General features: G+C 48.0%; 1 protein-coding gene across 1 annotated transcript; it reads left to right on the forward strand.

Moving 5' to 3' along the window:
* The first annotated feature begins 621 nt into the window (after nucleotides 1–621).
* On the forward strand, nucleotides 622–17,352 carry march5 (membrane-associated ring finger (C3HC4) 5). Its single transcript, XM_047029586.1, has 6 exons — nucleotides 622–1,002; nucleotides 8,250–8,452; nucleotides 15,008–15,138; nucleotides 15,319–15,502; nucleotides 16,109–16,275; nucleotides 17,030–17,352. Exons 1-6 carry the CDS (start codon nucleotides 959–961, stop codon nucleotides 17,144–17,146), a joined length of 846 nt encoding a protein of 281 aa, XP_046885542.1. The 5' UTR covers nucleotides 622–958; the 3' UTR covers nucleotides 17,147–17,352.
* The last annotated feature ends 215 nt before the right edge of the window (nucleotides 17,353–17,567 follow it).

The raw sequence follows: 17,567 nt of genomic DNA on the forward strand, positions 1-17,567 counted from the left end.
TCTTTGCGCAACCCGTTCAGAATGCAAAGTTTAGTCTCATTGGCTACTAAAAGCCGGACACTGCCAGGATGAACATTTTATTCTAGAATATTCACTTGATGAAGTTGGCCTACTAACAATCATGGCATTTGTTCACTAAATGTAGTCCAACTCTTGTGTCCCTGCATTGTGCAAATTAGTAGGCTAAGCAAGATGGGTTACACCACCCAAAATCCATTCTTGTCAAGCATTCTTTACCGACGTTCCTTATTATGAACCTTTCTTTGCAGGTTACCATTATGCGATCACAATTTAAGAAACGGATTAATTGGAATCACGCATGCATTCGATATCCCTTAGAATGAACATGGTATTGGAAAACGCTTTGACTAATATATACAAGCAGGAATCCTACCGCAATAAGATGTGTTCTGTAGCCATATGTGTATCTTCATGATGCTCGTCCTCCAAAGAAGGCTTGGTGCCTTTTAGGTAGTTCCGTCAGAACGGTTTAGAACATTAGTTTGATATTTTTGGCCACATGAGGGAGGAAAATATATTTTCGAACTACATATCCCAAACACATTGCAAATGTGTGCGCTCTCCGCCGCTGACGGGTTTGTTATGGTTGGTGACGCAGTGCGCATCGCCAGGTCCTTTGCGTTACCTCAGAGACAGGCTGTCAAGCGGTCACACCGATGTAAAAAATACCCATGGCAATTAAGTGATTGCAAGATTCTACATTAACTCACATGACAGCAAAGTTACGGGTTAGTGTTGGATGTTGAAAAAGCAAGCTTCCTCATTATTTTGGTGAGCTTGCACACTTGCGTGTCGTTACAAAACAAAAGGCCTGATCTGCTGACCGACTTTAGCTAGCTAGCTTGCTAGGCCAAACACTGCAGCATAGCTGCTTGCTAGCTAGTTGGCTGGTAACTAGCTAAGTATTGTTGTTGGGTGCTTTCAAATTGCTTCGATTATGGCGGAACAGAACGCGACGGCAATGCAACAAAATTTGGACAGGTGAGTAACTTACTCGACGTAAGGAGTCTATAAAGTGCTAATGTTTAAACGCTTAATGGCCAGCTTAAAGCTTGCTAGCTTAGCTATCAAGCTAACAGCTACATGGCCCTGCTGTCTTACTCAATTATCAGCATCGCGGTGTCCATGAATATTGAGTCAAAAGTAAGTGGTTTGTGATTCGAAACCTAGCTAAATAATCAAAAACGTGGCCAGATTAATTTCACAAAGTGACACAATATTCATACTAAATTTGCTCACATTTGCAAAATGTTAGCCAGGCAGTTGTGTCTAATTGAATTGGGAAGCGGATGAGCATACTACAGTAGTAGTACTAGCTGTCTGTCTGGTGTGTTAGGGTGAGGGCGTGTCTCCTCTCCAAGGTCTCATCAATAACTTTTGACTGAATAAACACGACTGCACCAGCATCAGCCGATAATGTGGACCAAAGTAGGACTCGTATCAGTCTAGGGTTAAGTGTGTGTGTATCCGACTACTGTCAGCAAAGTCACACAGTCAATTTCTGTAGGAAACAACAACAAAAATATGTACTTCTTTTGAAGGTTGTCAGTATAGTCTACAAAGATGTACACTCCTTTAAAAAGTAACATAGCTTCTCCAGTTATTGAGAACAGGCAGATGTGGGCAAAATGATATTGGCCTAGACCTTGTTGGGAAAAACAAGTGCAATAGTTTTTTTCAATTTGAGATTTAACTAATTCAATTATCAACATTACATGGCTATTTAACATACAGCTAAGTGTTTATTTTTTATTATTAATATGGCTCATAATTTATTTTGAAATGCATAGTGCATAGCCTGTAGGCCAATTTGACTGTCATAAAAAGTAGATTAAAGTCATAAAGAGTAGGGTAAAGTCATAAAGAGTTATTGTAATAGAGTAGAGTCTTGTGTTTAACTTTCCATTACCACCCTGCTTTCTTGCTCTGAGCTGTGCAAGAAATGCCTAATCTTAAATGAGTAATCAAGTCGATTCCCTTGATTTTAGTTTGTTTTTAGCACCTCATTCTGAGTTGAGTATTGAGTGACCTCTGGTGAATAACATGACAGTGGTTGAGATCCAGCATTGAGTTATAGATCTCTTGTGGAGCAGGGCTGAACTGCCTGCTCTGACCCTGCTAACACAATATTTGTTTCATTCTGGATAGTATTTGGCAGAATATTCCCAGCTCTTGTCTGAGTGGTATAAAATAAATAAAAACTGCCTCAACAGTACCAAAGTGCGTTTGTGAGCAGTTTTTCTTGAATTAAATATTGGCATCAGAAAGCTCAAGCAGTCTAACCCTGTCACGTAACGCACCATTTTTCCTATTACTGTGTCAGAGATCGGAACTTAAACTATGTTTTAATTTGTTGTTGTGAGGTCCAAGAACTGAAAGGAACCCTGTGTGAGAAATGTACATCGGTGCTGCATGCACGTGGGGCACCGTGCAGAAGCAACAACCCTGACGTTGTTTGAAGAAACAGATAGCGGGAAGAAGTATATGCCATGTTTTTGGAAGGTTGTGTACTGGGCTCTATCAGTGACAAACACAAGGCTCCACAGGCTCTTATCTAGGCCTGCCACTAGCAGCTGACTCCCCCTGCAATGCAGTGTTTCAAGAATAGAGAAGGGAGACACGCTTTAATCCTGCCTGACCTTTTACTGGCTCACACAACCCCCCCCCCCCCCCCCTTTCCCGCCTCCTATTCTTGTCTGCATTTGGCCAGACTGTCTTTTATTTTAACCTATATTTCCATCTCTAATCCTATGGGCTTTTTCCAGCCCACACATTTTTATCCGACAGACACAAATGATTAGAACGTAGTGTAAAGTCAGTGCTACTAGGTGCCGTGTTTAAAGTGGGTGTGATGGGTATGTGGGAAAACACATTAGCACACTGGCATGAAATGCGATCCTTAACGTGTCTTGTGACTTTCTCAAGCAGAATAGAGGGGACAGGGGAGCTAGCCGGATCCCATCCACCAGCCAAACAGTCAAATATAGGAAAGACTCCACTTGGTGCAACAGGGTTAGTCAGACTGGAAACAAAAACCATATGGCAAGTCCCAGCCTGCTTTTTCCATACAGGTGTTAACAAATAACACGAGGCATGAAGTACTTATATATGCTACACTGTGTAGAAATGAACAAGGTTGTCATGGAGTAATGTGAAGCCCTCTGTGACATGCTTGCGTGTAAAAAGGGCTATACAAATAAATTTGATTTGATTTGATTTGATTTGATCCTAGATCCAGTCAGCAATTATGGAGTAACTGTCCTTAGCAATGTCTTACAATGTCATTGCACTTTAGCCGAGAGAGCCAAGCTGTTCATTTGCGTACTCATTTGTGAAAAATGAGTTTCAGCTGAGGCTTGTTTTGAGCCCGAGTGTATCTCACTGTTGTGGAGTGGATAATTTCTGTTTGTTGTGAACTTGAGGCAGACAGGGTCTGTTTGTTTTGGAGGAGAGGCAGACGTGCAGAAGCCCCCAGACCTTATCCTTTATTTGAAACCTTTGTGGGCTGGGATCCGGTGCTCCTGCTCTGTGCCTTTGTGCTGCGGAACCTCTAGTTTTCCCACAGTCACGTGACCACCGCAGACTGAAAGAGGCCTTTGTGGAATAGCTTAGGCCCTTAAAGGGTGAGGGCCTGACTTGTGAAACGATGAGAAAATAGCTGTGCCGTCGCACTCATCTCTGTACACAACGTCAATCACATCCTCTCTACCTCCCGGGATGTTCCACCCTACCCTGTTGTCTGGCTTTTGTCTTGCACCTATGAGGCGGAGACCACCAACCTGTAGGTGAAATGCTTTCTTGGCTCTCAAAATCCCCCAGATTTCTTCCCAGTGATTTTTGTTCATATACAAACACTTGTGTCCAATAGTAGCCTACTTCGGATGCTGTGCTGCAGCAGCATTTATGCAGTCCTGGCAGAGAGGGTTGAACTTGGAGGGTGTTCAAAACCAACCAAGCTTTATTGCACATAAATAAGACAATTAATACATGTCTTGCTTACCCTTGAGATTTTCTAAGAAGTCTCTCAGTGGATGGTCGGACAAAGTGCATTGTTGAAACAGCAAGACCTTACTCAATGTGCCTGTTTAACATAATTGATACACTGTAGGTCACCTTGCAGAAATGAGCTTCTGTAAAGCACTTCTCAATATGTGTAGATTAGTTATTTTCCTAGTAAAAAAAAAAACCCCCACTGAGCTAATTCAGAAGTACAAAAGCTGTTTTTAAATGCTGCTTGAGACATGTAGGACAGTCATGGTCTAACTAAACTATTGTTAAGCAGACAACTGTCTCTTGTTTCAAGTACAGGACTAAATGCCACCAACATTGAATTAGGGAATCCTTGTGCCTACCTGTATCTGTTTGGTACACGGCCTTACCTGCTTATGTGTGTATTTGGCTGAGAAGGGCCGAGGTGGGGGGTCGAGTTTCGTGGGGGGGGATAACGTTTCTCTGCTGTTGTATCGGGCGCTGTCATGCGGCGGGGCCAGGTTACGGCAACAGAATCTGGGAGAGCGCCCGCATCCGGCTTTGTTCTCCTGCCGCCGCCGCCGCGCTCCCGTGGAGACGTCTGTCCGCCGTTCCAATCAGCGTCTCATCGTCCCATTTCAACCCTCCCGTCTCTGTCCCCGCTTGCCCCTCAGCTCATGTTCAAGCGATCCCTTACCTTTCGGGGCCATTGTTTACGTTTGGACAGCTCAGGTTAGCCAGGCTATGCTAACGAATGTCCTCCGCTTGATTCCATGGTCTGATGATCAGGGAAAAAAGAGTGTCCGTACTTAAAACAGGAAATAAGCTGCTCCTCTATTTTGTCACCCCCTCAAAAGGAGGCTTGTTCTTCATGTGGTGTTTGCTGCCAACAGGCATCAAACCAAGTCATTTGAGATGTGTAGTGATGGGAAGAGACGATGGTAGAGGTCAGTATGGGGATGGTAAAGGGGGGGGGGGGGGTAAAGCTGCAAAGTCAATGCTTCTGTCTCAGTTTCTCCACACGGGCCGGCCCCATGTCCAGGTCACCTGAGCAGCTCGATCCCTGAGCTCTGGAGAGCCCTCCTGCAGTCTCATGGTTTATTCAGTTCTAGCTGCAGGATGGAAAATCAAGACGGGTACCTGATCGAGCGGGTGTGCAGGGCCCGTAACGGCCCTTCAGGGAGGCTAGGTGGCCCCCGCCACCATGCCCCCTGTGGCCCCCGTAGCAGAGCGCTCCCAGGGCTGAGGGGCATTGACAGAGACGCCCAGAGATTTGGCATTCATTATGCAGGTCTGGGAGAGGGCTAGGTTTAATTATACATGACGTATTATGGGATTCTCTTCAGCCATGTCTGATCTCATCTCAGCCTCCTCCTCCTGCCCACACAAGCCTGCGGGGGATGATGGACCAGGTCCAGTGTTGGAGAAGTGAGTGCATGGAGGATGTCCTAGAAGACTAGCACAACAAGACAAAGTAGCAAAGTACATCTCGATTTGAAGTGTCATTTTGTGTCTGGAGTTTGGGCTAATGCCTCCTTTTTCTTCCTACAGAGAAGTTTCTAGCTTGATGGATCGCTGCTACCCACTGTTACCAGGACAATGGGGGATCTTAGGATGATACTTGACACTCAAGCTGATGTAGGGTGATACTCTGTGGGATGAAATGCTGTTGGTAATAGCTCATTCATCTTTCTTCGAAGGGAAAAAAAACTCATGTGTTCCCTGTGGGTTCAACTGCCATGTGTTTTCATACAGACAGGAAGTAGAAGTCAGCTGTACGTGAGCCTGTCTGGTCAGAGAAGGTTTGCCTGGTTTTGTTACTTGGAGAGAGAGCTTCCAATTTCTTGCGTGCTGCTCAAATACTTGGAATGTAGGCAATAAGATCAAACTTTAGCCTGGTTTAATAAGCAGTATGAGAACTGTGGGATATATTTGGATACAGTTTCGATGCAGGTTAATGTTCCCATAAAATTTGTCATGAACGGCTAATCTTCCTCGACAGAGTGATTAGCCTGCATACTTATGGTACCGCCAAGATATGGCCATAACGTCCTAATCATGGCGCAGAACTCTCACAGATGTCATGATATCCGTGGAGACCTATACGAGCTGAAGACAACTGTCACCCTCTGTCACGTCATATTAATAGATGCCATGATTTTATTAGAGGTGGAGATTAATCATTGTTTCATTCAGCCGCTCAAATGCCAGCAGCTCAAGGTTCAGTGTAATTATGGAAATTGGAATGCAAATGTCATACAGACTGGACAGGCTGCAAATGGGCCTCAGCATCGATGGAACTTCCCATTGTCAGAGAGTGGGAGGCTGAAAATGGCAGCTTGGATGCAGTCGCTGTAGTTTATTGTCTCCGCTTTTTCTTTGGTAGTCAATATTTAGCTAGCACTCATTTAGCATTTAGCCCTGTAATATAGTTCTGATGTCCTTGTGCCCAGCCTCAGTGGAGATATGTGGTGTTTTTTGTAGACCCTCATTAGTATCTTAGCTACCCAACGACACACTCCGGGCATAGGGCCCACACCACAGATTGATTAAAACGGTATACTCATATTTCTACAAGGTCACGTTAGTAAGATATCTGGTATCTCCACAGAAGTTAAACTGAGACACTTGTAATTTACGGTGGTCTCATTCTGGCAACCAAACCAATATGTCATGTGAATTTGTCATGCAGGGAGTGTGTGTGATTAACTGGAGATCAGTCACTGCTCAGTGCAAGTCATGTCTACTAATGTCTCTACTTATTAGTGAGTGGCCAATATAAGGTAGGCTGTGTCTCACTGATATTGCTTAGGCTGCACCCATACCCCTTTCTCCTGGCCTGAATAGGCAGTCCTCTTTAAATGCTGTGTATGTGATGGTGTGTATGTGATGGTGTAGGAGGATGGGAGAGGAGTATAGGTTGATGAATGTCTCGTTATGGCATGCTCCCTGGCTGTGTGCGAGGGAGCGAGGGAGGGAGCGAGGGATGAAGGAGGGGGAGATATTAAATGATGGCTTGGCAACGGTTCAGGATACAACATCTGTCTGGATGTCACGCAGGCAGGCAAGCAGGGGAGGGAGTGTTGGAGAGAGGAGGAACAGCATCCGTCTCACTATCTCCGCCCTCCCTTGTTTTACTGCCTAGTAGTTCAGCTTCAGCTTCAGCATCCTATCAGCTGGGTGTACACTGCCACCAAGGTACAAAGAACACTTTCAAGGGGAAGTATGCAAAACAAGCTGGTCAAGTCATAGATTTCTGACCATTTAATCTGACCCGTTTGTTGGATCGAGACACAGAGGGAAATGGCCAGTCCAGGCTGTTGGTTTTGACACGTCTGACTCTGTAAGGAGTGCTTGATATTATTCGCTAGTGTGCTTTTTTTTTCTTTTTCTTGTTGCTATCGATCTTGTTTGATTTGTACACCGTCTCTGGCCAACAGCTTTTCTGTGTTGCTGCCAGCCACAGATATTCACTGTGGTGTCTCTCAGATGGGAGTCTTTTATGACTACCACCACTGTTGTCCTTCACACATGCCCCCAGCATGACCAGCCTGAGTCCTAGAACATGTTTAAGAGCTGACTGTAAAGCTGGCAGTCCACCTCCAGTGCTGCAGTCACCTTAAGGATGTGGCAGAAATCGGACATTTTGACGTTTCTCTTGCTCGCTGTCTCTCTCGGACAGCTTCTTAGGTTTCCGAGGTGAACACCCGGGGTGTTTTGCTCCGATAACCCTATCAAATAGAACATGTTTTATGAGGATTTCATGACAAACTTACTTTGAGAGCTCAGCCGTACTGCTTTTGAAAGCTTGTCTGCAACCTAAGGGGGAATTCAAGGTCCCGCTGATGTATGTTTGAATACACCCCCCCCCCCCCCCCCCCCCCCCCCCCTTCCTACTCTCTCTGCCTGCCACTCAGCTCAGAAGGGGAGGAGCTTCTGTAGGCTTTACTTCTCAGGCCAGGCCATCGTCATGTCCCATATGAGGGGAGTGGCTATGACGTGGCCCAGGCCGGTCTCTGCACTACCCTGGGAACAGCCGTTAATCATCCAGTGTGCTCACAGTAGCTTTGATGTTTACACAGGGGAAGGCCACGTAATCAGAATGCACATAAACCACAGGCATGCAAGAGTCCTGATCCATTTGACAAATTATTGCTTGATGAATATCTAATGATGGGGGCGGGGCTGAAAACAAACAAAGGATGTGTTTGAGCGTGTCGGTTGATGTGTGGATGAACTCTTTCCTGTCTGTTTTGCAGGAGCTGCTGGGTGTGCTTCGCCACGGACGAGGACGATCGCACGGCCGAATGGGTGCGTCCGTGCCGTTGCCGTGGCTCCACTAAGTGGGTGCATCAGGCGTGTCTGCAGCGCTGGGTGGACGAGAAGCAAAGGGGCAACAGTACGGCGCGCGTAGCCTGCCCCCAGTGCAACGCTGAGTACCTCATCGTCTTCCCCAAGCTGGGTACGACAGGGGAGGGGAGGGATGGAGGACTGCTTGATTAGTAAATATAGAACTAAAATGACCAAATAATGCTTCATAATTGTTTTAACTTCCTCTGTGGAGAATATTGATATAGGTTTGCTCCCTGTAATTGCCAGTTTGCTTGAGAGTGTACTAGAAAGAAATGAGACTGCTTTGAAGTCCATTTGCACACCATCAAGTAGCAATCACTCCTATTTCTACAGTAAGCACGCTTTACTGCCATAATGTCATAGCAACCCTTTTTCTCTTCTACTTTACAATATTAAAGCGGCGTTCAAGGGCAATTTCCCATGTAAACTGCACGTTCAAGTACTCCTGGGAGTACAGTCTTAACGGCTTCAGTCCGTCTTCATAATAACTGGAGAGTAGGAGCTGTGAGTCAAAACCAGGCAGCAGAGAGCCAATCACAACCCTCCTAAGCCATTCAGCCTGCCTTGACTCATAGCAGGTTTATTTACTGCAGTGCCAGTGTTGGGTGAAGTAAGTACACCCTTTCAGCTAGCAGAGGAATAGGAACAAGCCTGTGTGCCTGCCTATTATCTTGGCAGCTCCAAGCCTGCCTGGCAAAGGGGCAATTGAGAGTTGCTGCCTACTGTAATTATTCCAACGCGTCAGAGTGACGCGGACATGAATTGTTTCCAAACAGAGGCATTGAGTCACCCTGTAAGCACACCACCGTTCCTCTGACGACTACAACTTCTCTCCCTGCCTTGATCACTGTCTTGCCCTCTCTAACACGCTCTCTTTTCTCTTTCTCTTTTTTTCTCTTTCTTGTGTACTTTTTCTTTTATTTTTCTCTTTCCTACTATTTCCCTCTCTCTAGCTCGTTCCACTGCTTCTCTAATGACCGTAATCTCAGCTGTGACAGTGTCTGAAATCGTGTGTCGTTGTCGTTGTCAGAAATTCTGACAACGGTTCAGGAAATACCGCCTGTCACGCACATTTGTAGCACATCTAATTAGGATAGGCGAGCAGCCCTCAAGACTACAGCGAGGCCAAGAACGAGCGTCATTACCAGCTAAACGTTTTCTCCCCTCTCCTCGACATAGCCGGCATGCTAGAGTGGAGGTGCCACCTTGGAGCAGGTGGCGCCTGGCCACAAGACAATGAAGGGCAGCAGGAGGGCTGCAGGCCTGGTAAACAGGTCCAGGTTGTATTTATAGAGGACCTGGCTGTGCTCTCAGTCCCAGGGCTATAAGCAGCATGTTCTGCTCAGGGTGGACGGCAGGACACGCACTCCCCACAGCCCTGCCTGGGAAGACAAAGCCATAGGTCAAGCACAGGACTGTAAGCACAGGACAGGAAGCACTGACTCATTTGCCGTCCAAAGTTGAAGTGTACAGACACACAAGGTTGTCAGAGTGATTTTTGAGGGGTCGTTGGATAACCATTTGTTCAGATTGCCTATTTACGGTACTCGCTTCCCACCTCATTGAAGGACCTGGCTTACTGACAAAGCCAATATAACCTTTCCTCTACAGTGGTCTGGCTGAAGTATATACTATGAAATTTTACAATATACACAGCCTAGTATTTCAAATAGTATTTACTGTGACCACATGTAAGTGAAGATGATTTGGTTGGAGGGCAGGCGTTCAAATGTCATCAGTGCTTGTTTTAATCCCTTGGCTAGACCGGACAAGGTGACGGGTCAACTTCAATGGGAAGTTTCCACACTCCTATTTGTCTGTCAGGGAACGTTCTGCCTCATCTTCTTATTTTCCCATTATGGAAATGACTGTGCTGCGTATAGATTAGCCTAACTGCATTAGGGTAGCCTAGCGTAGCAGGGATGGCTGACTGAATAACCTTGTCGCTGCGTCTCCCCAGCGGCCCGCCGGTTCTTCTGGTTCTGATTGGGGTTGCGGAACAGTGCCTGGGAGGCCGTGGCCAGCTGTGAAATTGCGGCGTACATTTATCCAGTTTCCCCATCAGTCTGCGGGGCGTAACGAGCGTGGAAAACGTGAACTCCGCCTCAGTGTCTCCTGATTGTATCCCAGGTGTCCCTTGTCACACGCACACACACACACACACACACACACACACACACACTCGTGTCTAATCTCATCTTCCAGCAGCTACCATTTCCAAACCGCCTCTCGACAGACCACAATATTGATATGGTTTTGGGGTTAGTTGTTTTCTCAGCCAGCCTCTTCCAGCAGATGTAGCTGCCATGAAACATGTTTATTTTTCAGCCGCTCCTCTCACACAAGCACTCCAGAGTTTGTTTGTGTTTCTTTGTCTCCAAATAACTCTCGTGGTTTGACCAACCGCCATAGAACAATAGTCCCGAGGACCACGGTTTATTTTGAAAAGGGAAAAGCCTCTATCTGTCGCTAATGCGTGGAGAGAGGCTGCCCTTATACAGTCCTATTGGTAGGCCACCATCACTCATCATTTATTGAGGCTGGTAAACAAGTTAACCGAGGCTTTGGCAGGTTTACCGTCAGATGAAACGGTGTATAGAAGTCTCTGACAGCTCTGCACACTGCCATGTAGAGGTGGACTGCTGCGTGGGAAGACCTGTGCACCCAATCACTTAATGACTTCCTGTACCAGGCAGCCAACCAGACAGGTGGGTGTGCAATTGATGTCAGAGAGATGAGAGATGAACCTCCACATAAATCTCACAAATCACCTTGATGTCAGGAAAGGGGAGGGAGGAAGGGGCGTAGAGGGAGTTGGGGATGGAGGAGAGGAATAGATTGATACCCTCCATGTTTTGAAAATGAGATGGGGGGGGGGGGGGGGGCGGGCGGGAGCGGGAGATGAAGGAGAAAGAGACCATACTGCGAGGCTGCATCCCAGCGTTGCAGACATGGAGATGGGAAACCGAAGAGGGGCCCCTGTGATGCGGCAGACGCCGGCAGGCAGTCTGCCTCCTGTCCCCAAAGACGGGAGAGCTCCCCTGGGCATCGAGAGAGAGACAGAGAGGCTGCGCTGGGAGAACAAGCGCTCCCTTTTCAACCGTGTGCGCCCACAAACGGGTGGAGAGAGAGATAGAGAGATAGTGAGGTGAACGAGTGAGGGGAAATGAGGCCATGAAACGAGAGAGAGAGGGAAGGGGAGGTAGAGTGAACGGCTCATCTCATCGCCCAGTGGTGGAGGAAACAAAAGCAGGGGAAAGTAGAGGCTGGGCTGCTGATGAATCACTAAAACCCCCAGCGCCCAAAAATAGATGGGCACTCTCTCTCTTGGACAGCAGGCGACCAATCAGAGTGCTGATGATGGCATCACCTGGATCAGCATTCTGCCCAGCACCCCGTTCTCCTTTTGTTCTCCCAGCCTGCATCAGGGCCAGAATCTCCACTCAACTTTGCCTGAGGAGATTTTTGGAAACACACTGCAGCCCCTGAGTGGTAAAGCCTAATCCTAGAGGGATGTGACAGAAAAATGTGTTGCTCTAGATAGACAAGACAATGGCGTGCCTGATGGGGCATCCACTGCAGTTTGTCTAGCTAAGAGCGGTCTCTAATTTGGACCTGGATAACATTGGTCTTGCCGTATTGTCGTTACATAGCAGAATGTTTCTCCTTGAGAGGAGGAGTGCTTCACTTAGTCGGGCCACAGATCTTTTGAGCCGCGTCTGGGGTCTGGAGACATAGATATGCGTTAGTGCACTTGGAAGGGAAGAGAATGCTGCATTAGCACAATTGGGCTGTCTCCCTGCTGCAGTCGTCTGAGGCGAAGTGAAGCGTTGGGCCCTGCGTGGTGTACTTACACACTGGGGCGTTGACAAGATCGGAAAGAACCAATGAACTGTGTGGGCTTTCTCGGCGGCCACATTTTTCTCCCATTTCGCTTCTCAAGAAAAGGTTATCGAGGTTACAAGGCTTGTCTGGTGTGTTTTCGATGACTTTGATTACCCCTTTAGAAGGGGTGGTGCCTCCACAGCTTATTTATGAGGAGGACAGCCTTCCATGTGAGGGGGTAGTAAGGGGCCCTGCTGGAGCAGGGGGCTGGTGTCAGGAGTCCCAACGCCAGTTTAGAGCTGCAGGGGCGGGCAGTGGGCGAGGACAGGCTAGCTAGCTGGCTGGCTAGCTGTAGCTGTGGGTGAACACGTGTTGTGCAGTGGTGCGCCTATGGACACAGCAGAGATAATGTCGTCGTCGTCCCCCCTCCCTATCGTTTGGCTGTGGCTCTTTTCTCCTTCACTCTGCTGGAAGAGAAGGTGCACATGCCTGCCTGGCCTTCAAAGAGGAAGTGGCCCCCCTCTCCCCCCCTCCTCATTTTAATTATCTTAATTATGAAATCAAATGCCAAGGCTTGAAATGAATTGCTCAGCTTTTCCTTCTGCCAGCAGCCATTAAGGATGACCTAGTTCCCTCTGGTTGGAATCGCGTAATGCTTAGGCCGGGAGAAAGCGGAAGGGATTCCGACACTGTCATCAAAATATGCCAGATTAATGCTCTCAAGCGGTGCAAGATCAATCAGGTTGGCAAACACAGGTGCACTAAAGCAGAAACCTGGACAGACGACGTGCTGGCAGTATACTCGCACTACGCAAGTGGGGGTGGTATGTTCGGGACAACTTAGGAAATTAAATGTGCTCTGATGCCGGATCAGATGTCTCACACTCATTGTTCTAACTTATAAGACTGGCTTTCTATGCTTACTGGTTTCTGAGACTATTCAGTGAGGAAGTATTTATTTTGGCCGGAAACGCCAAACAGAAACAACATCCAAGAACAATTTTCATAGCTTTCTCCAAGGATAGAACATATACTACAGGCTTTCTGAAACCCTAAGCGTGTTAGAATTGGCAACATAGTTTGACCACTTGTGGCTTGCCTTTATAAATAATCACTTCATGGTGGTATGTTTATCCAAACATGTCATTAAAAATAGAATTTTTCCAGAATGCTCAAAGTGCCTGAAGTCTAAACCTCAGAATACCCTGGTCATCTAAGAATAACTTGAAAAATTACACTATTCCTTTTAGGATAGTGGGCTAAAGATCCCATTGCTCCCTCAAAAGGCAATTTGTATGCCAACTATCTGACTTCTGGGGTGAATTTTCTTAATGGGAGAAAGTGTCTCATTCTTTCTCTCCCCAGGTAGTAACAAGCAGTTTGGAGTGGACATTGCCAGGGTTGAATGTCTGTCACTGGGTTGAAGAAGGCCAGTAATGAGGTCCACTAGGGGGTATGGGCACCGCAAGCACCATGGTAGCGGGGTGCCATGGCAACGCTGTCACAATGTGCCTCGACAACAGTGCCACGTATTCAGTTTGTCCCCGAGGATATCTCTACCTCCCCTCACCTATCACAGCTGCAAATGGCACTGAACACAGATCTACGAGGACAATGTTACAGCAAATGAACTTCCAGATGCCCCTTATCTGTCTTTTTGAGGCAAACGGCTTAAGCCCAACAAGGGGGGGAAACATGAATACGCCAGACAGGAGAGATGGGTCCTCTGCCTCGGTCTGTCTGCCCTCAACAGTATGAGCTCCTGGGGCCAGTATTAATAGCATCTGGAGGGCTTGTATGAGGAAATCAGGTTGCCTTCCCGTAAATATTGCATGATTTCCCTGGAGTGGCCCTGGAATGCCGGAGAGGAGGAGGAGGAGGAGGCAGATGAGAACAGAGATGAAGAGGTCCCAGTAGTAAAGGAGAGGGTGCATATTTTGGGGGCAGTTTGAATATTGGTGTCAATGTGGACCACTGGGTTTCTGAGGTTTCTAATGATGCAGTCATTATATACACGTTTACAGGCAGTGAAGTCATACCATGGGGATTTGCCTCAAGGAAACTGGAGTCTGTAAGTCTTGTCTGAGCCAGGGTAGAACTGTGACTTTAATTGAAATGCCGTTGGTCCAGGGCAGTGAGAGGAGCACAGAGAAGGGAAGAAAAGTCATGTTTTCCTCTGTATCTCTGTCGCCACACATTCCTTAATGTTTCCCAGTCCAACCCAATGACTTGCTGTTTCTCTGAGAACTGTGGCATGCCGAAGGAAGTCAATTCTCTTGAGCATTTCCGCATGGTTGAGGTCACCTTCCTTGTTGTGCTTCAAGAATGTACGAGAAGTGTGTGCGCATGTGCACTGGCGTTTCCGCATTTCCACGTGTTTGTTTTGACATCGCCCTCGTTCCTCATTGTAGGCTAATTCAAGTGCTTCTTTGTTTTTTAGCATTGTTGCAAAGGTGAGGGTGGGGATTTGAGAGAACTGAACTGCCGTCTTATGACCCCTGCTGGACAGAGGCTCTCCCCATCCCTCCCCATCCCTCCCCGTACGCTTAGTACAGACCAGTAGTTCTGGCTTTCTCTGCAAGACGAATCTTTCTACCTCGGCTCAAAGCATACATGAGACAGGGAGGCCATTGTGAGGGGAATGACGCGGTGCGGAATGCAGGTCTGTGATGTGTGATCAGTTGATCTACTGAGTGGCAACACTCAGCAGGTTAGGCCATCCAGAGACGTCCTCCCCGGTATGCATGGAGCGCCCTTGCTTTGTGTTCCTGTCTGCAGCTCCAGCCCAGGTATGCCTGGGCGCGGTCCTGACCCGTGGTGTGTGTGTGTGCGTGCTCAGGTCCCGTGGTGTATGTTCTGGACCTGGCTGACAGGCTCATCTCCAAGGCCTGCCCCTTCGCCGCCGCCGGCATCATGGTGGGCTCCATCTACTGGACAGCTGTCACGTACGGGGCGGTCACTGTCATGCAGGTCAGACCACAGCCTCTCACACACACACACACACACACTCACACCTGAGGTTTTGACCCCCTTCAGTCAGCCTCTCTGTCATCCTGTCTGGCATCCAATACCAGTTCCTGTCTACATTTGAACTGAAGGAGTGGGTGAATTTAAGGGCCGTCCTCCCCCTCCTCTCCCTTCCCCTCCTAGGTGGTGGGCCACAAGGAAGGTCTGGATGTGATGGAGCGGGCGGACCCCCTGTTTCTGCTCATCGGCCTGCCCACCATCCCCGTCATGCTGATCCTAGGCAAGATGATCCGCTGGGAGGACTACGTGCTGCGCCTCTGGAGGAAGTACTCCAACAAGCTGCAGATCCTGGACAGGATCTTCCCAGGTCAGGACGCACCTTCACTCTGCCACCGGGAGCTCTGGGACACTGCCCACCCTGATGAGACCGCCGGGCGTTTCAGGGTCGGGACTATGTTTGAAAGCAGGATGGGATATGAGATATCCTTTAGGGGGAGCGCAGCTGTGATATTGTGGCGACGTTACATGAATGTTGCACCTGACCCCGCTGGGTCAACGTGTGTGTGTGTGTGTGTGTGTGTGGATGGACATCGGAGCAGGCTGGGGTGGTCTGCTGGCACTGGTGTGAAGGCTGGGAGGTCCGTTAGGGTTTTTCCACTGAGCTCATCATTAAAGCTAGTGATTGACGCTGGGGGGGAAACCAGACCCCCAGCCTCAGCCCGACCCTGCTGCAGCCTACTGGCTGTGCAGGCTCAGCTTGCGAGAGCAGGTGTGCTCCTCCACCCCCACTGGCCTGCCAGCTAGACACACACATGCACACACACAAACACACACTGGCACAGATAGAGTAGTCGACTGAATATATATATTTTTTTGTATCACTTTACAGACTTGTCATGGCCTGATGACAAAACTAAATAAAAACAGGAACAAAGCCACTCACACTAAAGCCCTCCTCCTCCACCCCATCCAGGGATTGGCTGTCCGGTGCCCCGAATCCCCGCGGAGGCCAGCCCCCTGGCGGACCACGTGTCGGCCACTAGGATCCTGTGTGGCGCCCTGGTCTTCCCCACCATCGCCACCATCGTTGGCAAGCTGATGTTCAGCAGCGTCAACTCGAACCTGCAGAGGACCATCCTGGTGAGGATGACACCACCGTACCCCTGTGTGCCAGTAGGATGTGCCTGTGTGTGCCCCCCTCCCCCATCACTGCCCAATTTTAATCTTTGTCATCTTTAAGGCCACCCTTTACTTTCCCTCATGTGAACCCTGAACCTTTCACTTTCTCACAGACACACACACACACACCTGAATGAGTGCTGACAGCCAGGTAACCAGAGAGGTATGACCTGTGTCAAATGACCTGCTCTGGACACTGGACATTCTGTCTTCTCTCTTCCACAATTCGCAGACAGACATACAGTCACGCAGGAACGTGCACACACACACACATCCATTTGCATTATCCCCATACCCCATTCTCCCACTCATACTAGCCAACAGTGAGGTAAAGTAGCCAACAGTGAGGTAAACTAGCGAACAGTGAGGTAAACTAGCCAACAGTGAGGTAAAGTAGCCAACAGTGAGGTAAAGTAGCCAACAGTGAGGTAAAGTAGCCAACAGTGAGGTAAAGTAGCCAACAGTGAGGTAAAGTAGCCAACAGTGAGGTAAAGTAGCCAACAGTGAGGTAAAGTAGCCAACAGTGAGGTAAAGTAGCCAACAGTGAGGTAAACTAGCCAGGAGAGGTAGGCTGTGTTGTTCTCAGGGGCTTATAGTATCCACCTCAGCTAAAGACAACATCAATGTAAAAACCCCTACTCCTTGTATTTGAATTGACTGAACTACTTGTGAAGAGTACTAACCGCTAATGTGCATGTGTGTGTTTTACCTGCAGGGAGGTATTGCCTTTGTGGCCATTAAGGGGGCGTTTAAGGTGTACTTCAAGCAGCAGCAGTACCTGAGGCAAGCCCATCGTAAGATCCTCAACTTCCCCGACCAGGAGGAGGCTTGAGGAGGAGGGGCTCTGGCTGGCAGGGGGAGCACATGACAGTGAACTATTGAGTAGGAAGACTGGACCATGGGCTAGGTGGTACCCTCTACCCCCCACAGCCTCCACACAGCCTCCCCTCAATTCTGCTCTGTGGACTCTTCAATCCACGCTGCCGCCAACAATCTCATTACTGTGCTGTTGTTTTTTTTTTTTTTTTTTTTTTTTTTATAAAACTCTCAAAGCTTCACAAGGAGTAAACAGACGGACTATGAAGACTTTATCTTAAGAATGTGTGTGTGCAGCGTTGCGCTCATTGACAAAACACACTCTCATGCACACAAGCTTTCATTTCCCTTGAATGTGATGTTGTTTTGTCACTGCAGTGGTGGAGTGGCAAGTTCGGAGCGGTTGTATTTTAAGAGGCAATTTAATATGTGGCACG

The sequence above is a fragment of the Hypomesus transpacificus genome, chromosome 11 (assembly GCF_021917145.1).
Source record: "Hypomesus transpacificus isolate Combined female chromosome 11, fHypTra1, whole genome shotgun sequence".
Taxonomy (NCBI): domain Eukaryota; kingdom Metazoa; phylum Chordata; class Actinopteri; order Osmeriformes; family Osmeridae; genus Hypomesus; species Hypomesus transpacificus.

Coding starts and splice junctions, on each gene's coding strand:
- march5 (XM_047029586.1), top strand. CDS start 959: ATGGCGGAACAGAACGCGACGGCAATGCAACAAAATTTGGACAG. Junction 8,453..15,007: donor CATCGTCTTCCCCAAGCTGG/GTACGACAGGGG, acceptor GTGCGTGCTCAG/GTCCCGTGGTGTATGTTCTG. Junction 15,139..15,318: donor GGGCGGTCACTGTCATGCAG/GTCAGACCACAG, acceptor TTCCCCTCCTAG/GTGGTGGGCCACAAGGAAGG.